The sequence below is a fragment of the Eretmochelys imbricata genome, chromosome 20 (assembly GCF_965152235.1).
Source record: "Eretmochelys imbricata isolate rEreImb1 chromosome 20, rEreImb1.hap1, whole genome shotgun sequence".
NCBI lineage: Eukaryota > Metazoa > Chordata > Testudines > Cheloniidae > Eretmochelys > Eretmochelys imbricata.
In genome coordinates, this window is record NC_135591.1 from 10,259,899 (window position 1) to 10,282,375 (window position 22,477).

Consider the following 22,477-nt stretch of genomic DNA (forward strand, 5'->3'; position numbering starts at 1 on the left):
GAGTGTGGGGCTGGGCAGGGGGAGGGGAAGGGTTCTCCCTGGTTTATCTGATGGACTTTTGTATTTCCAACAGGAAGCCCCTCCAGCAAGATTGAGACTTGGCTGCAGAATTGTGGGTGAGTCCAACTGCCCTCTGTGTGTAAGAGTGTGTGTGTGTGTGTGTGTGTGTGTGATAGAATCATAGAACCATAGGGTTAGACGGGACCGCAAGGGTCAGCTAATCTAACTGCCTGCCAAGATGCAGGATTTGTTGTGTCTAAGCCATCCCAGGCACATGGCTGTCCCGCCTCCTTTTGAAAACCTCCAGTGAAGAAGCTTCCACAACCTCGCAGGGCAGTCTGTTCCATGGTCCTACTGTTATTACAGTTAGGACGTTTTTCCTGAGATTAAATCTATATCTGCCCTGCTGTAGTTTAAATCCATTGCCTCTTGTCCTGCCCTCTGTGGCAAGAAAGAACAACTTTGCTCCATCTTTTTTACGGCAATCTTTCAAGTATCTGAAGATTGCACTACCTGAAGGGGGGTTCCAAAGAGGATGAAGCTCGGCTGTTCTCAGTGGTGGCAGACGACAGAACAAGGAGCAATGGTCTCAAGTTGCAGTGGGAGTGGTCTAGATTGGATATTAGGAAACACTATTTCACTAGGAGGGTGGTGAAGCACTGGAATGGGTTACCTGGGGAGGTGGTGGAAACTCCATCCTTAGTGGTTTTTAAGGTCAGGCTTGACAAAGCCCTGGCTGGGATGATTTAGTTGAGGTTGGTCCTGCTTTGAACAGGGAGTTGGACTAGATGACCTCCTGAGGGCTCTTCAAACCCTGATATTCTATGATTCTATGATTCCCCTCCTAATCGTCTCTTTTCCAAATGAAACATATCCAGTAGCTTCAGCCTTTGCTCATATGGTTGGCATTCCACCCTTTGATCATCTTTGTTGCTCCCCTCTGGATCTTTTCCAGTGTCTCTCCATTCATTTTATACAATGGTGACCAAAATTGGACACAGTACGCCACATGAGGCTTCACCAGCGCCACGTAGAGGGGTACTATCACCTCCCGTGCCTTGCATGCTCTGCCTCTGTTAATGCAACCCAAAATTGCATTTGCTTTTTTTGCAACAGCAGCACATTGCTGAGTCATGTTGAGGTTGTGATCCACCACAACTCCCAGATCCTTCTCTGCAGTGCTGCTGCCAAGCCAGTTATCCCCCATTCCGTATTTGTGCATTTGGTTTTTCTTCCCTAAGTGTCGCACCTCACATTTGTCTTTGTTGAATTTCATTTCACTGTCTATAGCCCAGTTCTCCAATTTATCAAGATCTCTTTGAAATTTAGCTCTATCCTCTGAAGTGTTGGCACTCCCCCGCGCAGCTTTGTGTCATCTGCAAATTTGATCAGTGTGCTCTCTATACCAACATCCAGGTCATGGGCAATGCATAGCATAGGCTGGGGAAGGCTATGCCCCCCCAAACAGCCTCACCTGACTCCTCCCATTTTCCGCCCCAAGGTCCCCTCTGCTTGACGCTAGTTGCCCGAGCCCAGGCAGGCTGCCTCCTCTTCTGGGAAGCCGGCTGGGTGGGGCTTGGGGTGGCTGGGGCTGCGCCACCTGGCGCTCCGGGGTTGGGGGGGGCGCACACCACCTGCCCACCCACCCAGCACTTGGGCAGCCCGGGGCTGGGGGTGAGGGGCTGGCGGCCGCGGGGGAGGGAGCCTCTGGGCTTCGGTAGGGAAAGGGGGGTGGCAGAGGCAGGATGGGATGAGGGCTAGCCTCCCAATACCTGTGGTTCACCCACCACCCATGATCCAGGTTATTAATAAAGATTTTAAATAACACTGGACCCAGAACAGATCCCTGTGTAACCCCACTTGGGACCTCCTTCCAATCTGACATCATTCCATTAATAGCTTCTCTTTGTTTGTGGTTGTTTAACCAATTATGTATCCACCTAATGGTAGTTCCACCAAGCCCGTATTTCTCCAGCTTACTTATAAGAATTTCATGTGGGATTGTGTCAAAAGCCTTGCTAAAGTTCAGGTATATTATGTCCACCATATTCCCCCTATCCACCAAATCAGTTACCCTGACAAAGAAGGAAATCATGGTGGTTTGGCATGATTTGTTCTTGGTAAATCCATGCTGGCTGCTAGTGATCACCCCTTCATCCTTGCCCCCATCCCCACCCCCATCCAGCTCTCCCCTCACACCAATCCCCACCCCATACCACCATCCCATGATTTAGTTGGGGTTGGTCCTGCTTTGAGCAGGGGGTTGGACTAGATGACCTCCTGAGGTCTCTTCCAATCCTGATATTCTATGATTCTATGATCCCTACTCCCATCTCAACCCTCCCCTCACCCCCATCCCGATCACCCTCACCGCATCATCATCCCCATCCCTGTCCCCTCCCACCCATCCCACCCCATCCCAGCCTGCCCCTCACACTCATCCCCAAACCCTCACATCTGTCCCCACCCATCCCAGTCTTCCCCACACCCCCATCCCCACATCCAACCCCATCCCCACCCCCTCACATCCATCCCATTCCAGCCCCTCCCCTCAAACCCATCTTGCCCCCTTCTCCACACCCATCCCAGCCCTCCCCTCGCATGCTTCCCCTCCCCACTCCCACCCTGTCCCTCCCCACACACCCGTTGTACATCACTCCCTTTTTTCATGGGGCTGGATGCCTTTTACTCTCTCTGGAGGCAGAGGAGGGTCAGCGAAGTTATAGGGGTAAGAAGTTGCATTGGGGGCAGTAGGGAGAGACCCCCTCAGTCTGCAAGGGGCTCAGGGGACTGGGGAGACCGTGACACTTGAAATAACAATGACAACAATAGCTGCTAACGGGCTCTTCTCTCTGGCTCAGGGCATCCATGGAGGTCCTGCCTGAGGAGCCTGGCCTGCCTGCCCCCTATGGTAGGTTGCTCTCCCCTGTTCTTGGCCCCTTCCTGGTGTCAGGAGCTGGCACTCGGAGCTGGTTTGAGCTATGGAGCTGAGAGGGAATGGTCCTGTGGGACGGAACTGCAGGCCCAGCCGGGGTCGGGGGAGCAGGTCGCTGCATGTTACCAATCATAACCCTGTGCAGGGACCAGCCTGTGGTCGGCGAGCCCCACTCATCAGGGGGCAGGGGACAGTCCATGAACCGAGCTGCCCAGCCCTGGGTGCTCTGAGCACTCCCAGAACCAGGACCCCCTTTGCTCTCAGTGAGCGCCCTGCCCAGCCCGGGGCTTGCTGGCCCAGCTCCCAGGGATCTGCTCAGCCATTGCTCTCTTGCAGGATGCAGTAGTAACGGGACCAGCTTTGAGGACGACTTGACACTGGGAGCAGAAGGTACCAGCCATGAGGGATGCCAGCTCCCAGACAGTTCCCCCGACAGCAGGGAGTGGGGCCAAAGTCACCCTTGGTTTGGGGCAGTTCACATCTGCTCTCACCAGTGTCAGCCACCATGGGGCTGCACAGCCCTGAACCCAGCAAGCATGTGATTTCCCTGCCACCTCCAGTGGGAGGAGACCAGACACTTGGGAAGAGCTGAGCCCGAATCCCCCATCTCGTGTAGGGGAGGGGGCTTGTGGGAGGGAGGATGGAGGGGGCTGAATGTGCTCAGATCCCTTTTCCCTCCCTCAGCAGGTTGATCCCCCATTGCCCCCGGTCCAGCACATCAGACCCAGCCACCCTGTACAGTGTCTGGTAAACACCCTGACCAGCCTGGGCCCCAGGAACCTTGGCAAGGGCAGCTGGTTCTGGGCCAAGGACACGGTGCTGACTCACTCTCCCCAGTGCCCCACGTGAGGCCTGCCCCTGGGTGCCCCAGGCAAGGGGAGCCACAGGGGGTGGGGGTGCTGGGGGTGCCAAGCTGGGATTCAAAGACACCCTGTGTTACTCACCGTTGCTTCTTCTCGCTCTTCCAGCTCTGTTGTTACCTGGGAATGACAAAGCCGCTGGCAGGTGAGAGACCTGAATCCCACCCCCATGCCCCCAGGGGACTCTGAGCTCAGGCTCCCCCCACCCCAGCCAGCCCTGAGCATAGGCCCTTTTGCCCTCACAGGGCCCTACAGGTCCCGCACCAAGACTGTCTGCCCCCTCACACCTCATCTCCACCTGCCAGCCCATACCTGGGCAGGAGCACATCCTGAGTGGCCACCCCACACCTGCAGACCTCACTCCCAGCAGCCCCCTTGAAACCCTCCCCCAGATCAGGCCTTTCTCCATGTCTGTGGGCCTCATACCCAGTCGCAGGGCCTGATCCCTGGGGTGATGTAGGGCAGGATCTGGAGCATGGGTGTTACTGCCCAGGGGATGGTGACCAGGACACTGCCTGGGCATGACCCCGGCGAGGCCACGCTACCCCCAACTGTTTTTGACCCTCCCTTGCCTTCTCTCCCGCAGCAGGATCCTGCTGGAGAAGCCCTGGCCAGGCCGGTATCTCCACCTCGGGCAAAGCATGGCATCCAGTGCCATCTCCGGTGGCACCAACAAGACTACCTCCAGGTAGGACCCCGAGGACCTCAGGACAGGACCCCAGGGATTGGTTGGTTCTTCCCAGGGCAGCGAGTCCATCTGACCTTCAACTCTGGTGAGGCAGCTGCAGCCAGTCCCAGTGCCTTGGGCAGGGGGGCCCTCAGCTGCAGCCAAGCCGGATCTCTTGGGGGTTCTTCAGCCACAGCCAAGCATTCCCCTTTGGTGTCCATAAAGCAGCAGCAAATACCTTGGAATATCCCCCACCCCAACCCAACAACCTCCAACTTGAGACCCACTGGCTTGAGCCAGGGCACTTGGAAAGGAAGGCCCAGGGCAGGTAGGTAACGGGGGGTGGTATGGGACATGGGGATGAGGTGTGGTGTGGGAGACAGTGTGTGGGGATGGTGTGTGGTGGGGGTATGGGGCATGGGGATGAGGTGTGGCAGTGTGGACAGTGTGTGGAGATGAGGTGTGGCAGTTGGGATGGTGTGTGGTGGGGGATGGTGCGTGGGATGGGGTATGGGGGGTAGCGGTGGGGATGGTATTTGGGGATGGCTCATGTCTACAGGGAGTGTTTGGGAATGGGATATAGGGAGTGGTGGTGGTGGGGATGGTGTGTGCAGATGGCGTGTGGGGATGGCTTATGCTGGTGGGAACGGTGTGTGGGATGGGGTGTGGGGATGAGGTGTGCTGGTGGGGACAGTGTGTGGGGATGGGGTATGCTGGTGGGGACAGTGTGTGCGGATGGGGTGTGGGGATGGGGTGTGGGGATGGGCTATGCTGGTGGGGACGGTGTGTGCAGATGGGGTGTGGGGATGGGGTGTGGGGATGGGGTATGCTGGTGGGGACGGTGTGTGCGGTTGGGGTGTGGAGATGGGGTATGCTGGTGGGGATGGTGTGTGCAGATGGAGTGTGGGGATGGGGTATGCTGGTGGGGACAGTGTGTGTGGTTGGGGTGTGGGAATGGGGTATGCTGGTGGGAACGGTGTGTGCAGATGGGGTGTGGGGATGGGGTGTGGGGATGGGGTATGCTGGTGGGGACGGTGTGTGCGGATGGGGTGTGGGGATGGGGTATGCTGGTGGGGACGGTGTGTGTGGTTGGGGTGTGGGGATGGGGTATGCTGGTGGGAACGGTGTGTGCAGATGTGGTGTGGGGATGGGCTATGCTGGTGGGGACGGTGTGTGCAGATGGGGTGTGGGGATGGGGTGTGGGGATGGGGTATGCTGGTGGGGACGGTGTGTGCGGTTGGGGTGTGGAGATGGGGTATGCTGGTGGGGATGGTGTGTGCAGATGGAGTGTGGGGATGGGGTATGCTGGTGGGGACAGTGTGTGTGGTTGGGGTGTGGGAATGGGGTATGCTGGTGGGAACGGTGTGTGCAGATGGGGTGTGGGGATGGGGTGTGGGGATGGGGTATGCTGGTGGGAACGGTGTGTGCAGATGGGGTGTGGGGATGGGGTATGCTGGTGGGGACGGTGTGTGCGGTTGGGGTGTGGAGATGGGGTATGCTGGTGGGGATGGTGTGTGCAGATGGAGTGTGGGGATGGGGTATGCTGGTGGGGACAGTGTGTGTGGTTGGGGTGTGGGGATGGGGTATGCTGGTGGGAACGGTGCGTGCAGATGGGGTGTGGGGATGGGGTGTGGGGATGGGGTATGCTGGTGGGGACGGTGTGTGCGGATGAGGTGTGGGGATGGCTTATGCTGGTGGGGACGGTGTGTGTGGTTGGGGTGTGGGGATGGGGTATGCTGGTGGGAACGGTGTGTGCAGATGGGGTGTGGGGATGGGGTGTGGGGATGGGGTATGCTGGTGGGAACGGTGTGTGCAGATGGGGTGTGGGGATGGGGTATGCTGGTGGGGACGGTGTGTGCGGTTGGGGTGTGGAGATGGGGTATGCTGGTGGGGATGGTGTGTGCAGATGGAGTGTGGGGATGGGGTATGCTGGTGGGGACGGTGTGTGTGGTTGGGGTGTGGGGATGGGGTATGCTGGTGGGGACGGTGTGTGTGAATGGTCGTGGCGCTGGGGCCCTGGTGGCTGGGATCTGGTGGTGAGGATGGGCATGGCAGTGGGGACATGCCATGGGGATGGGTTATGCCAGTGGGGATGGTGTGTGGAGTTTCCCACTGCTCTGACCGCTGCCCCGGCGGGAGGGGTGATCGAGCCCCTTCACCCCTGGTTCAGCGCACCATGTCGCTCTCTGCAGCGTCTCTGAGATCCTGGAGCGGTGCCAGGAGGACGCTGAGGAGATTCTCTACAACTTGGGCTTCGTGCAGGATGAGCCTCAGGCCACAGCCCGGATCCCGGCCCGGTTCTTCTCGTCTCCTTCCCAAGCCAAGGGCATCGATTTCCAGCTCTTCCTGAAGGCCCAGGTGCAGCGCCTGGAGATGGAGGATCCCTGTCTGACCCTGGCCAGTAGGTGTTGCTGGGCTTTCCGCTCCCATAGGAACACCTGGGCATTCCAGAGGAGCCTGAATAGCAGGGGGTTAAAGCAGCCTGGCCGATAAACCTGCAGTCGGGAGTCAGAGGCCATGAGCTGTGCCCAAGGTTGGGACAGCCTCTGAGCCCTGCCACCCTGCCTAGCCAAGCCCAGCTTACTGGCCAGTCACTGCACTCAAGGGATTCATACCCATGGTGCCAGAGGCAAGTTCCCATCTCGGTCACTGCACCGTCTCAGAGACTGGTGCTTGGAGCAGAGGCATGGGCTGGCCTGCTCTGGGGCTCTGCCCTGGGAGTACAGCTGGGCTGGGGTGGGGATGGGATGTGCCACTGGGGAAATGAAGTGTTGGGACGGGTCATGGCAGTGGATGGTGTGGGGTAAAAGCAGGTAAGAGCAAGCCATTAGAAGTCAGGACTCCTGGGTTCTATTCCCAACTCATCCCACTCTGAGCAGCCTTGGGCAAGTCGCTTCCCCTCTAGTGCCTCAGTTTCCCCACTTTTGAGCTGGGCAGAACGAGATCCACTGTAGTGAAGCGCACGGAGACCCTCTGATACTTGGGGAGTTGTGTTTCTTCCCCCCACCCCCAGCAACCCTTTTCAACCAATACTGAACGGGCGATCAGAAGAGCCTGGCTACTACAGTCGGGTTCCACTCACCAGCTCCCCACAGCAACCTTGCTAATAGATCCACAGGCGTCCAGGCCAGCAGGGACTGTTGTGACCACCTAGTCCAGCTTTGGGCATGGCCTAGGCGAGAGACTGCCCCCAGGGACTCCTGCCTCTGGCTCTGTAACTTCTGCTTGGCCCTGAACATCCCCGATCTCTGCCAAGTGTCTCACCTTCCTCTCTCCTTTCCATGCTGCCAGGTCGGTTCCAGCAGGTGGAGGCTCTGGCTGCGACAGCGGACGCCTTCTTCTGCCTCTATTCCTACGTCTCCAAGACGCCCCTGCAGAAGATCTCGCCAGCCCAGATTTTCTGGGCCTGCCCAGAAATCCCCAACTGCTGGGTCGTGCCCGCGAAGGCCGAGACTAAGTCTCCGGTGGACCGTCTGAAGAAAGCCATCTCCAAGATGTGCCTGTACACCTCACCCAGAGCCGAGTCCCTGCGGAGAGCCAGCACGGTACCCAGCTGCCGGAGGAGCATCCTGGGCAGGGTGGTGCAGGAGGTGCTGGAGAGGGCGAGGGAGGAGTGGTTCCGATTTGACCAAACAGACATAGAGGACATGGAAGGGGCAGCCCATGAGATGCCCACGGGGACATTCCAATGCCAGCATAGAGTGGAGAGCTCCTTCCAAGAGCCACCGTCACCAGATCTGGCAGAGCATGTTTCAGTGCATCTCTGCCACGGAGGCGAGGCAGCCCCCACGCCTCCAGGAGGGAAAGGACAGCTCCACACAGTGCCAGCCCTGCCAAGGCTGCAATGGGCCCCGCAGGGGCTACCTGCTGGCACAGCTGGGGCGTGTACAGAGGGAGCAGGTAGTCCAGGCCTCCAGGAGAAGAAAGGCCCTGGAGAAGCCCCTATGGAGATGGCTCCTTCCAAATGGGAGTTCTCCATGGACGCGTCCTGCCCCTCAGGGGGAGCAGGGTCTGATGAGGAGAGTTCCTATGCTGGAGGCACGGCTGCACCATCTCCTGGGACACACTCCATGGCCACCAAAGCCCTGGGCACTGTCGGGACAACATGGTTCCATCCGGAGCCCAGAGAGGGGCTCAGAGGTGAGGCCGGGTTTGCCTTAGACTTGTCCAGGGCCCTGAGCACGGATAATGCAGGCTCCTGCGTAGCCCGGCTGCCCCACCTGGGGGGGCCTCCAGGGAAGGACGGGCTGGAGGCCTACAGAGAAGCTCTCATGTGCCCAGAGGAGCTGAGGGCTGAAGGCAAAGGACACTCACCGCTCAGAGGCAGCTCCTACGCGTGTGGCTCCCGGGACGTGGCACATCCCCAGGGGCAGGACACCAAAGCCCCAGGGCCAGCATTGCACTCCCTGGGGGAGGTTCCTGCTTTGTGGGTGGCAGGCGGGGGCTCCATGCTCCATGGGCCTTGCTGGGCACCGACACTGCCCCTCCAGGAGGATGATTCTTTTGAAATGGAAGAGGTGGGTATAGACATGGGGATGCCCTGAGCCTAATCACTGAGCCCTTTGGGGGGCGGGGGAGGAAGGTCCGCCCTCCACCTGCAGGGAGTGCCCTGTAGATAGCCATGGGCACTGCATCCCTGCACTGCATGCACGCCTCAATGGTCCTGCCCCTGTCCCGGTGCACCTGTACCTCCCCACCTCCTCCAGCTCCCGCACGCAGCACTCAGTTCCCACTGCAGGGAGTCTGACTAGGCCAGCGCCTCATCGGGACAGCTGGCCATGCCCACGCCTGGGATGGATCCACTGCAGGGCAGCTGTGGGCCACATGCAGGGAGCTGCCTGGGTGGGGCTCGGGGACACGATCTGACCCTTTCTGTTGGTTGGGCGCAGTGAGAGTTCAAGGAGCTGGAACGACAGGAGTGGTAGCCTGCTAGACGCTGAGTGAGACGGCCTGACACAGTCAAGGATGAATTACCAGCAGAGGGCAGCTGGGCTCCAGTACAGCAAACGTCCCTGACACGCTAACAATGATCCAGGCTGTTTGGGTTTGAACGATCGAAAGCTTTAGATGAAGCTGGTCCCAGGAGGGGAGGGCGCCGAGGAGGATGGGGTCAGCCCCCTCCAGCAGCTGGGGAGGAAGCTGCAGGTGGAACAGAGGCAGTGACACACACTCGTGTCTCTTTTCAGAGGAGCAGCCGTGTAAGTCTGTCTTCGCACAAAGAACAGGAGGACTTGTGGCACCTCAGAGACTAACCAATTTATTGGAGCATGAGCTTTTGTGAGCTCCCGCTCATCCACTGAATGCATCCGATGAAGTGAGCTGTAGCTCTCGAAAGCTGATGCTCCAATAAATTGGTTAGTCTCTGAGGTGCCACAAGTCCTCCTGTTCTTTTTTCGTGTCTCTTTGAAGCACGAGCTGGTGCAATGAGTCCGTCCAACAGCATTTTGGCAGAGCCCCTTCGCGGCAGGGCAGCTGCTGCCCACCCCCTGCCCCTTCACTGAGTACCCAGGCTGTTGCATCCTTAGCATCCTCCAGCTGGCACGCACTTGCGCACGCACACGCACGCTGGCATAGGCGCTATCCGTGCGTGCTCCGGGGCTCAAGCACCCGCCGAAAAAATAGGGGGTGCTCAGCACCTGCAGGGCTGGATTAATCTTTTGTGGGCCCTGGCTCCCGGGCCGTGACCTCCGCCTGCGCTCCACTCTGAGACCCTGTCCCCTCTTGACCTCTTCCCCCCGAGGCCACGCCCGCCGCTCGCACAGAGGGGAGCAGGGGTCGGAGAGGAGCACCCACCAGCCAAAACAAAAGTCAGGGCTTGTGCACACGGGTCTCATTCTCTCCAGCAGGGGGCACTAGTCTCTCTCACTCACACACAGAGTACCAGTGGCCCCTTGCTGCTGGCCCCTGAGTCTGCCCCCCTGCCCCCAGTGCCATCACCCAGTGTGCGGTCTCTTGCTTTCAGGTGCAAAGCACCAGTGAGGATGAGGATGGCACCCCCGAGGCAGCAGCCTGGCTGCCCGCTCCCGCCTTGACGAGACACCGGAGGCGTAAGTAGGCTCCTTGGGCCTGGCTTGAGCCGTGCGCGGGGAATGGCCTTGCTCCAGCTGTCAGCCAGTCTCCGCAGGGGGATGGTTTGGGGCACTGGGGCCTGAGGCGAGGGGCAGTGGCAATATCTCGGGGGCAGGGAGCCTCTACGGAGCTGCCTGCCTGTGGGATGGGCCGGGCGTGGCTCCGGGTAAAGCTCAGCTCCTCCAGCCCCATTTGGAGCCTGTGGGATCCGTACTCTATGGCCTGGAACCTTGCACCCCGATGCCCGCCCCTTGTGCCCCACAGAACCAGGCAGTCTTGGAGGTGGGGGGGTGAGCACAGGGGTGTCAGAGCTGCACGAGACAGGGGAAGCTGAGAAAGGTCGAACGTGATCCAGTGGCTGGAAGTTGAAGCCAGACAAATTCAGACTGGGAGTAAGGTGCTGTACATTTTTAACAGCAAGTGGAATTAACTATCAGAAGAACTTCCCAAGGGTAGTGGTGGGGTCTCCATCACTGGCAATTTTTAAGTCCAGCTTGGATGTTTTTCTCAAAGCTCTGCCCTAGGGATTGTTTTGGGGGCAGATCTCTGGCCTGGGTCAGGCGAGATGATCACAATGGGCCCTTCTGGCCTTACAATCGGTGAACCTACAAGAGCCCAGATCATAGAATCATAGAATCATAGAATATCAGGGTTGGAAGGGACCCCTGAAGGTCATCTAGTCCAACCCCCTGCTCGAAGCAGGACCAATTCCCAGTTAAATCATCCCAGCCAGGGCTTTGTCAAGCCTGACCTTAAAAACTTCCAAGGAAGGAGATTCCACCACCTCCCTAGGCAACGCATTCCAGTGTTTCACCACCCTCTTAGTGAAAAAGTTTTTCCTAATATCCAATCTAAACCTCCCCCACTGCAACTTGAGGCCATTACTCCTCGTTCTGTCATCTGCTACCATTGAGAACAGTCTAGAGCCATCCTCTTTGGAACCCCCTTTCAGGTAGTTGAAAGCAGCTATCAAATCCCCCCTCATTCTTCTCTTCTGCAGGCTAAACAATCCCAGCTCCCTCAGCCTCTCCTCATAAGTCATGTGTTCTAGACCCCTAATCATTTTTGTTGCCCTTCGCTGGACTCTCTCCAATTTATCCACATCCTTCTTGTAGTGTGGGGCCCAAAACTGGACACAGTACTCCAGATGAGGCCTCACCAATGTCGAATAGAGGGGGACGATCACGTCCCTCGATCTGCTCGCTATGCCCCTACTTATACATCCCAAAATGCCATTGGCCTTCTTGGCAACAAGGGCACACTGCTGACTCATATCCAGCTTCTCGTCCACTGTCACCCCTAGGTCCTTTTCCGCAGAACTGCTGCCTAGCCATTCGGTCCCTAGTCTGTAGCGGTGCATTGGATTCTTCCGTCCTAAGTGCAGGACCCTGCACTTATCCTTATTGAACCTCATCAGATTTCTTTTGGCCCAATCCTCCAATTTGTCTAGGTCCTTCTGTATCCTATCCCTCCCCTCCAGCGTATCTACCACTCCTCCCAGTTTAGTATCGTCCGCAAATTTGCTGAGAGTGCAATCCACACCATCCTCCAGATCATTTATGAAGATATTGAACAAAACCGGCCCCAGGACCGACCCCTGGGGCACTCCACTTGACACCGGCTGCCAACTAGACATGGAGCCATTGATCACTACCCGTTGAGCCCGACAATCTAGCCAGCTTTCTACCCACCCTATAGTGCATTCATCCAGCCCATACTTCCTTAACTTGCTGACAAGGATACTGTGGGAGACCGTGTCAAAAGCTTTGCTAAAGTCAAGAAACAATACATCCACTGCTTTCCCTTCATCCACAGAACCAGTAATCTCATGATAAAAGGCGATTAGATTAGTCAGGCATGACCTTCCCTTGGTGAATCCATGCTGGCTGTTCCTGATCACTTTCCTTTCATGCAAGTACTTCAAGATTGATTCTTTGAGGACCTGCTCCATGATTTTTCCAGGGACTGAGGTGAGGCTGACTGGCCTGTAGTTCCCAGGATCCTCCTTCTTCCCTTTTTTAAAGATTGGCACTACATTAGCCTTTTTCCAGTCATCCGGGACTTCCCCGGTTCGCCACGAGTTTTCAAAGATAATGGCCAATGGCTCTGCAATCTCAGCCGCCAATTCCTTCAGCACTCTCGGATGCAACTCGTCCGGCCCCATGGACTTGTGCACGTCCAGCTTTTCTAAATAGTCCCTAACCACCTCTATCTCCACAGAGGGCTGGCCATCTCTTCCCCATTTTGTGTTGCCCAGCGTAGCAGTCTGGGAGCTGACCTTGTTAGTGAAGACAGAGGCAAAAAAAGCATTGAGTACATTAGCTTTTTCCACATCCTCTGTCACTAGGTTGCCTCCCTCATTCAGTAAGGGGCCCACACTTTCCTTGGCTTTCTTCTTGTTGCCAACATACCTGAAGAAACCCTTCTTGTTACTCTTGACATCTCTCGCTAGCTGCAGCTCCAGGTGCGATTTGGCCCTCCTGATTTCATTCCTACATGCCCGAGCAATAGTTTTATACTCTTCCCTGGTCATATGTCCAACCTTCCACTTCTTGTAAGCTTCTTTTTTATGTTTAAGATCCGCTAGGATTTCACCGTTAAGCCAAGCCGGTCGCCTGCCATATTTACTATTCTTTCGACTCATCGGGATGGTTTGTCCCTGTAACCTCAACAGGGATTCCTTGAAATACAGCCAGCTCTCCTGGACTCCTTTCCCCTTCAAGTTAGTCCCCCAGGGGATCCTGGCCATCCGTTCCCTGAGGGAGTCGAAGTCTGCTTTCCTGAAGTCCAGGGTCCGTATCCTGCTGCTTACCTTTCTTCCCTGCGTCAGGATCCTGAACTCAACCAACTCATGGTCACTGCCTCCCAGATTCCCATCCACTTTTGCTTCCCCCACTAATTCTACCTGGTTTGTGAGCAGCAGGTCAAGAAAAGCGCCCCCCCTAGTTGGCTCCTCTAGCACTTGCACCAGGAAATTGTCCCCTACGCTTTCCAAAAACTTCCTGGATTGTCTATGCACCGCAGTATTGCTCTCCCAGCAGATATCAGGAAAATTAAAGTCACCCATGAGAATCAGGGCATGCGATCTAGTAGCTTCCGTGAGCTGCCGGAAGAAAGCCTCATCTACCTCATCCCCCTGGTCCGGTGGTCTATAGCAGACTCCCACCACTACATCACTCTTGTTGCACACACTTCTAAACTTAATCCAGAGACACTCAGGTTTTTCTACAGTTTTGTACCGGAGCTCTGAGCAGTCATACTGCTCCCTTACATACAGTGCTACTCCCCCACCTTTTCTGCCCTGCCTGTCCTTCCTGAACAGTTTATAACCATCCATGACAGTACTCCAGTCATGTGAGTTATCCCACCAAGTCTCTGTGATTCCAATCACATCATAGTTCCTTGACATTACCAGGACCTCCAGTTCTCCCTGCTTGTTTCCAAGGCTTTCTGCATTCGTATATAAGCACTTGAGATAACCTGTTGATCGCCCCTCATTCCCAGATGACCCTGGAGAGTGCGTCTCGGCCAGACTGGGTGCCTGACGGGGAGCGCCCTGGGCAGCAGAGTGGGCCCAGCCTGTGGGAGAGTCAGCCCCATATGCGGCCTCGCACCGAGCCCCCTGCACACAACGTTCAGCCCTGCATGTGGCCCCCAGCCCCTCACATAGCCCTGCCCCCAGCCCTCAGTCCTGCACACAGGCCTGCACATGGCCCCCAGCCCCTTACACAGCCCTGCCCCGAGCTCTCAGCCCTGACCCCAGCCCTGCAAACAGTCCTGCCCCCAGCTCTCAGCCCTGCCCCCAGCCCTGTCCCCAGCCCTACACACAGCCCTGCCCGCAGCTCTCAGCCCTGCTCCCAGACCTGCCCTCAGCCCTCAGCCCTACACACAGCCCTGCCCGCAGCTCTCAGCCCTGCTCCAAGACCTGCCCTCAGCCCTCAGCCCTACACACAGCCCTGCCCGCAGCTCTCAGCCCTGCTCCCAGACCTGCCCTCAGCCCTCAGCCCTGCACACAGGCCTGCACGTGGCCCCCAGCCCCTCAAACAGCCCTGCCCCCAGCCCTGCCCCCAGCCCTCTGCACATGGCCTTCAACCCTGCATACAGCTACCAGCCCTGCACATGGCCCCAAGCCCAGCACGCAGCCTCCTGCCCCTCAGCGAGGGCTGCCAACTTTCTAACGGCACAAAACCGAACAAAAAAAGGAACCCCCGGCCCCTTCCCCGAGGTCCTGCCCCGGCCCCGGCCCTTCTCTGACACCCTGCCCAGCTCACTCCATCCCCCCTCCCTCTGTTGCTCACTCTCCACCACCCTCAATGGGGCAGGGGATTGGGGTGCAGGGAGGTATGGGCTGTGGGTGTGGGCTCTAGGTGGGGCCAGAAATGAGGGGTTCAGGGTGCAGGAGAGGGCTCCAGGCTTGGGCAAGAGGTTGGGGTGTGGCGGGGGGGGGTGAGGACTGGTTGGGGGTGCAGGTTCTGGGGTGGACCCAGGGAAGAGCGGTTTGGGGTGCAAGAGGGGCTTCCGGGCTGGGGCCGAGGGGTTCAGAATGCTGGATGGGGTGCGGGCTCCGGCTGGAGGTGTGGGCTCTGGGGTGGGGCCGGGATGCGGGGTTTGGGATGCAGGAGGGGGCTCAGGGCTGGAGTGCAGGCTCCAGGAGGGAGTTTGGGTGCGGGAGGGGATTCCGGGCTGGGGCAGAGGGTTGGGGTGTGGGAGAGGGTCTGGGGTGCGGGGTCTCGGCAGCACTTACCTCAGCTCCCAGGAAGCCGCCGCCAGGTTCCTACAGCCCTTAGGAGCTGTGGAGCTGTCACTTGGGGCGGGGGCAGCATGCGGAGCCGCCCTGGCAGCCCATGTGCCGAGGGGCTGCCTGGACCTGGTGGCTGGTGGCTGCTTCTGGGAGCCACGTGGAGCTAGGGCAGGCAGGGAGCCTGCCTTAGCCCCGGGCCCTCGCTGTGCTGCTGACCGGACTTTTAATGGCCGCTGGCCGGAGCCACCAGGGTCCCTTTTCGACCGGGCATTCCAGTCGAAAACCGGACACCTGGTAACCCTACTCCTCACCCAGCCCTGCACCCAGCCTTGCACACGGCTCCCAGAGTGCACATGACTCCCCGCAAGCCCCGCACCCAGCCTCCAGCCCTGCACACAGCCCTGAACGCAGCCCCCAGCCCTGCACATGGCCCCCAGCCCTGCATGCGGCTCGCCACAACCCTGCATCCAGCTCCCAGCCTTGCACACAGCCCTGAACGCAGCCCCCAGCCCTGTACATGGCCCCCAGCCCTGCATATGGCCCCCAGCCCCTCACGCAGTCCTGCATACAGTCCTCAGCCCTGCACGTGTCCCCTAGCCCTGCACGCAGCCCTCAGCTCCTCCCACAGCCCTGCATACAGCCATGCACACAGCCCCCAGCCCCACAAACAACTCCCAGCCCCTCACACAGCCCCTAGCCCTGCATGTCGCCCACAGCCCTGCTGGTGTGGAGTGCGCAGAGGGCTGTGGTTTTCACGCTGATGACCCGAAAAGAGGTGCCCAGTCTCAGTCTTTGTTTCCTTTGGCTTTAGGGTTCATACTCCACGCCCACAGTGCGCACTCTGACAGCAGCGGTTTTGTGGAGGAGCCGGCGCCCAACTCAACGCCCACCACCCAGCTTTGTGACACAGCCTGCTCTGAGCTCGGCAGGCCAATGGGGGGCCCCTGTGGCACAGGGCAGGCTGTGTAGGTCAGGACTCCCTGGCTGAGAGAACTCATCTGAGCAGGAGGAAGATGCCTGCTGTCTCCAGGCCACACGCTCCTTCCACACAGCTTGTCCCAAGCCCCTTCATGAGCCACGACAGGGTCCGGGCACGATCCTTGGGGCAGCGGGATCACAGCTTCCTGGGCCTGGGAAATGCTACATCCCCTGCATTTTGTGTCGGGGGGCGGGGGGGTGGAGCAGAGAGTGGGGCCTGGGAACAGCAGAATTGTACCTCAAATCCAGAAAGCACCAGGCAGACAGGGCAACCCACGACCCTGGGCATGGAGCAGGGGGAACCCACCAGGCAGCCAGAGCAACCCATGACCCAGGGCATGGAGCAGGGGGCACCCACCAGACACCAGGGCAATCCACGGCATGGAGTGGGGGCATCCACTAAGCAGCCAGAGCAACCCACGGCCCAGGGCATGGAGCAGGGGCACCCACCAGGCCAAACCATGGCATGGAGTGGGGGCACCCACCAGGGATCTAGGACGACGCAGGGCACGGAGTGGGGGCACTCACTAGGCAGCCAGGGCGATCCAGGGCTTGGAGCAGGGGGCACCCACGAGGCAGCCAGGACAAGCCAGGGCATGGAGCAGGGGGCACCCACTAAGAATCTAGGATGACTCAGGATGCAGAGTGGGAGCAGCATCCACTCACAAGGGTGAACCTGGGGGGCAGGTGGACAGCCATGGTGACCCAGTGATGCAGGGTGTGGTGGCAGGGGTACCCACCCACCAGTCAGCCAGGGTGACCCTGGAGCGAGGAGGATGGGCAGCTCTCTGGTGTTTAAAAAAGAAAAGCTTACTCAGAACTTTTCCCCAAAACAGCAGAAAATCATCCTTCTTCCCCCAGCACCTGGTTCTCCAGCGAGTTCAGTAACCCTTGGGGCACAGCGATGGCCTTGCCAGGGTGATGATGGGGTGGAGCTAGGGGGGTTCCTCTGTCCTTGTTGAGTGCCCCCTGCTGGCACAAATGGGGAATTGCTCCACAGGCTCCATGTTACCTGCGGTTCATCACTCGCAACCTCACTAGCACTTTGGAACTGGTTCTTGTTACACACGCTGTAGCACTTGCAACACTAAGACAGCTGGGATCCTTCCCGGGAACAGCCCGTGCACATTGTAAATAAATACATGGAGAGGACGTCTGTGCACCTTTATGGAGCTGTATGAATGGACACAAGTGAGAGTTACCTTCCTCCAGCTTTGGGCATCCCACACATTTGGGCTCAGTGTGGAGGCTGGGCGTGGGGGGACAGAATTGATCTCCTGGGTTAATTTGCCAATCCCAGCAACATCAGTCCACCTTACTCCCCCAGAACCAAGGAGATGTGGCGTGCTCTAGTGGTTAGAGCAGGGACTGGGAGTCAGCCTGCCTACATTCTACTCTTGGCTCTCAGGGTAGAGGGCTCCTGGGTTCCATTCCTAACCCTGCCACTCGCTGTAGGTGAGTCACTTCCCTTCTTTGTGCCTCAGTTTCCCCATCTGTAGCATGGTGCTAGGTCTGTCTGGTTCCACACCCCACTCTTGGCTCCCAAGAGCTGCACCTGTAGGTAGCTTTGCAATATCCAAACCAGCTGCTTCGAGCAGCTTTCCTCCCTGGATTGTTACTTTACTACCTGCCGTGGGGACTCAGCTGTGCTGCCCTGGGGTTGGGCTCTATGCTACTCCAGCACAGCACTAGAACATGTGGGGTGTGGGTGTGACTGGTCAGTTCAGTTCTGACCCTTTTCCAGCTCAGGCTATCCCTGCACCACCTACAGTGGCTGAGCCTCCCCCCAGCCCCAGACACGCGCTTCAGCTCTGCAAGACGGGGAGGCATTGTCCCCACTTACTGATGGGGAAACAGGCCCTGTGAGACTAAGGGCCAGATCTGCAGAAGAGATCAGCACCCAGCCGCTCCCATTCTTCTCCACAGGAGTGGGGTGGTGGGCGTTCTCCACTGTCTCAATAGGGGACAGGGGTTCTCTATTGTTCTACTGGGGGGTTACCCCCATCCCCGCTTCACCCCTTCCCCCGAGTCTCCACCCTGCCCCGCCTCTTTCTGCCCACGTCCTGCCTCTTCCTGCCCCCTCCCCCGAGTGCACCCCGCCATCGCTCTGACCCCCTCCCCCCAGTGCCTCCTGCATGCCGCTGAACAGCCAATTGCAGCAGGCAGGAGGCGCTGGGAGGGAGGGAAAGGAGCTGATCGGCAGGGCTGCTGGGGGGTGCTGAGCACCCACTATGTTTTTTCCATGGGTGCACCAGCCTCAGAGCACCCACAGAGTCAGCACCCACAGGCTCTGGGTCTCTGCTTGAACCAGAGCACATTCAGGAGCAGCTTCTCCTGACTCTCCCAGACTGCTGCGCTGGGCATCACAAAATGGGGAAGAGATGGCCAGCCCTCTGTGGAGATAGAGGTGGTTAGGGACTATTTAGAAAAGCTGGACGTGCACAAGTCCATGGGGCCGGACGAGTTGCATCCGAGAGTGCTGAAGGAATTGGCGGCTGTGATTGCAGAGCCATTGGCCATTATCTTTGAAAACTCGTGGCGAACCGGGGAAGTCCCGGATGACTGGAAAAAGGCTAATGTAGTGCCAATCTTTAAAAAAGGGAAGAAGGAGGATCCTGGGAACTACAGGCCAGTCAGCCTCACCTCAGTCCCTGGAAAAATCATGGAGCAGGTCCTCAAAGAATCAATCCTGATGCACTTGCATGAGAGGAAAGTGATCAGGAACAGCCAGCATGGATTCACCAAGGGAAGGTCATGCCTGACTAATCTAATCGCCTTTTATGATGAGATTACTGGTTCTGTGGATGAAGGGAAAGCAGTGGATGTATTGTTTCTTGACTTTAGCAAAGCTTTTGACACTGTCTCCCACAGTATTCTTGTCAGCAAGTTAAGGAAGTATGGGCTGGATGAATGCACTATAAGGTGGGTAGAAAGCTGGCTAGATTGTCGGGCTCAACGGGTAGTGATCAATGGCTCCATGTCTAGTTGGCAGCCGGTATCAAGTGGAGTGCCCCAAGGGTCGGTCCTGGGGCCGGTTTTGTTCAATATCTTCATAAATGATCTGGAGGATGGTGTGGATTGCACTCTCAGCAAATTTGCGGATGATACTAAACTGGGAGGAGTGGTAGATACGCTGGAGGGGAGGGATAGGGTACAGAAGGACCTAGACAAATTGGAGGATTGGGCCAAAAGAAATCTGATGAGGTTCAATAAGGATAAGTGCAGGGTCCTGCACTTAGGATGGAAGAATCCAATGCACTGCTACAGACTAGGGACCGAATGGCTAGGCAGCAGTTCTGCGGAAAAGGACCTAGGGGTGACAGTGGACGAGAAGCTGGATATGAGTCAGCAGTGTGCCCTTGTTGCCAAGAAGGCCAATGGCATTTTGGGATGTATAAGTAGGGGCATAGCGAGCAGATCGAGGGACGTGATCGTTCCCCTCTATTCGACATTGGTGAGGCCTCATCTGGAGTACTGTGTCCAGTTTTGGGCCCCACACTACAAGAAGGATGTGGATAAATTGGAGAGAGTCCAGCGAAGGGCAACAAAAATGATTAGGGGTCTAGAACACATGACTTATGAGGAGAGGCTGAGGGAGCTGGGATTGTTTAGCCTGCAGAAGAGAAGAATGAGGGGGGATTTGATAGCTGCTTTCAACTACCTGAAAGGGGGTTCCAAAGAGGATGGCTCTAGACTGTTTTCAATGGTAGCAGATGACAGAACGAGGAGTAATGGTCTCAAGTTGCAGTGGGGGAGGTTTAGATTGGATATTAGGAAAAACTTTTTCACTAAGAGGGTGGTGAAACACTGGAATGCGTTGCCTAGGGAGGTGGTGGAATCTCCTTCCTTAGAGGTTTTTAAGGTCAGGCTTGACAAAGCCCTGGCTGGGATGATTTAACTGGGAATTGGTCCTGCTTCGAGCAGGGGGTTGGACTAGATGACCTTCAGGGGTCCCTTCCAACCCTGATATTCTATGATTCTATGATTCTATGATTCTCATGCCTTTTCCCACCCGTAAGTGCGGGGCCCCCCAGGGTAAACGTCACAAACGAAGCAGCCTTGCCCCGTGCTGGGAGCAGGTTCCATCAGGAGTGGAGTGAGGATTCCAGTTCAGTAGGGAATTGATCCCAACAGGGTCACCTGTCCCAGCGCTGTCCCTCGCAGCGCTAGTCACCCAAGCCTGCGCAGTAAGTGTCTTTCTGTGTGTGTCTCTGTGTGTGTGTGTGTGTGAGAGAGAGACAGAGAGAGACATAAGAGGATAAGAACCTACTGCTCCCATCAGCTAGTGGGGCTGCTCCTTTAGCTCTAGCTGTAGAGGATTATGCTTTTGGCACTGATGACCTGTGGTTCAGTCCCCACTGAAGACCTGGGCAGGGGGTTCATTAGAGCCACATGAGAGTGTAGGACAGGAAAAGACAAATAACTCAAGCCATGCAGCTCATTACCATCATCGTAGCTGTAACAGCCCCCAGCCTCCACTCAGAGCGGGTTTGGTCAGAGCAGGATTAGACAGAAGGATTAGAGCAGGTTTAGACAGATGCCACTCCATGGTTCCCCACAGCAGCCCCAGAAAGGGGGGGTGTAGCCAGGATAAGAGGGGCTCAGAGATGGCTCTAAGGGCCCCTAAAAAAAGCTCATGCCAATCCCAGCTACTGCTTCCTTCTTCAGGTTCTGAGCCAGCAAATAAGTGTTTACAGGAAATCCACCAGCCAAGCAGCGATTTGCAGGCAGAGCTGAGCACAGTGTGAAGCGTGACATGGTTTTGCCGCTCCCGGATCCCGTGGGTGTGAATGGGGTTTCAAGCCAGTAAAAATTCATCTACGGGACTGTCTCTGAAAGGGAGGAGATGCTTTACCTGCACCACAGTCTGCCCTGGACCCTCAATCGGGGCTCCCAGAGTCTGACCTAGGGCCTGCACCCACCAGGGCTTCCACAGCCCGACTCTGAGCCTGCACCGATCGGGGCTCCCACAGCCCAACCCAGGGCCTGCACCCATCGGGGCTCCCACAGCCCGACTCGGGGCCTGCACCCATCGGGGCTCCCACAGCCCGACCCGGGGCCTGCACCGATCGGGGCTCCCACAGCCCGACCCCTGGGGCCTGCACCCATTGGGGCTCCCACAGCCCGACCTGGGGCCTGCACTCATCAGGGCTCTCACAGCCCGACCCGGGGCCTGCACCGATCGGGGCTCCCACAGCCCGACCCCTGGGGCCTGCACCCATTGGGGCTCCCACAGCCCGACCTGGGGCCTGCACTCATCAGGGCTCTCACAGCCCGACCCGGGGCCTGCACCCATCGGGGCTCCCACAGCCTGACCTGGGGCCTGCACCAATCAGGGCTCCCACAATCTCTCCAGGGCAGAGGCGAATTAAGATTTACTGGGGCCCTGGGTACAAAGAACATTTGGACCCCCCTCCCAACCCTCCAGGGTCCCGCCCCCTGCTCCTCCCATTCCCCCAGGTCCCATCGCCTGATCTGGCCAGAAGCCGGACTGTGGTAAGAGTTGCACAGGGAACCTTGGGCTGCTGTGGGGAGCCCCAGACCCTACACCTGCCCTGGGCAGCACACCCTGGGGGGCAGGGACAGGGGCCGGCGGCTGCTCTCAGGCACCCTGGCACAGGCTGGCGCTCCCTGCCGCTTCCTGGGATCCCTGGGCAGCTCTTACCACAGCCTAAGGTCACCATATGTCCAATTTTGGCTGGGACAGTCCCCTTTTTAAGCCCTGCCCCCGAGATCCCAACTTCTTTGGCAAAAGCGGGCATTTGTCCCGTTTGCTCTCGCCAACTTGACTCCTCTACTGTGAGGCTGTGACAGTCCCAGTGTCCCAGGAACCACACACCAGACCCCACTTTATGATCTTGCCAGCAAGTTAAAGAAGTATGGATTGGATGAATAGACTATAAGGTGGATAGAAAGCTGGCTAGTTTGTTGGGCTCAGTGAGTAGTGATCAATGGCTCGATGTCTAGTTGGCAGCTGGTATCAAGCGGAATGCCCCAAGGGTCGGTCCTGGGGCCAGTTTTGTTCAACATCTTTATCAATGATCTGGATGACGGGATGAATTGCACTCTTAGCAAGTTTGCAGATGACACTAAACTGGGTGGAGAGGTAGATACGCTGGAGGGTAGGGTTAGGGTCCAGAGTGACCTAGACAAATTGGAGGATTGGGCCAAAAGAAATCTGATGAGGTTCAACAAAGACAAATGCAGAGTCTGATGAGGTTCAACAA

At 57.6% G+C, this 22,477-nt stretch overlaps 1 protein-coding gene across 3 annotated transcripts in view; it reads left to right on the forward strand.

Moving 5' to 3' along the window:
* TESPA1 (thymocyte expressed, positive selection associated 1) overlaps positions 1 to 17,402 on the forward strand; it is a 37,627-nt gene extending 20,225 nt beyond the window's left edge. For 2 of the 3 annotated variants that reach the window (XM_077838780.1, XM_077838781.1), the window contains exons 3-11: positions 74 to 116; positions 2,862 to 2,911; positions 3,272 to 3,325; positions 3,904 to 3,940; positions 4,382 to 4,483; positions 6,655 to 6,863; positions 7,754 to 8,979; positions 10,425 to 10,509; positions 16,084 to 17,402. In XM_077838780.1, the coding sequence (XP_077694906.1) occupies positions 74 to 116; positions 2,862 to 2,911; positions 3,272 to 3,325; positions 3,904 to 3,940; positions 4,382 to 4,483; positions 6,655 to 6,863; positions 7,754 to 8,979; positions 10,425 to 10,509; positions 16,084 to 16,241 (1,964 nt within the window). In that variant the 3' untranslated portion in view covers positions 16,242 to 17,402. The remainder of the gene's footprint in view (positions 1 to 73; positions 117 to 2,861; positions 2,912 to 3,271; positions 3,326 to 3,903; positions 3,941 to 4,381; positions 4,484 to 6,654; positions 6,864 to 7,753; positions 8,980 to 10,424; positions 10,510 to 16,083) is intronic. The other variant, XM_077838782.1, reaches the window with a different exon arrangement.
* Positions 17,403 to 22,477: the final 5,075 nt, after the last annotated feature.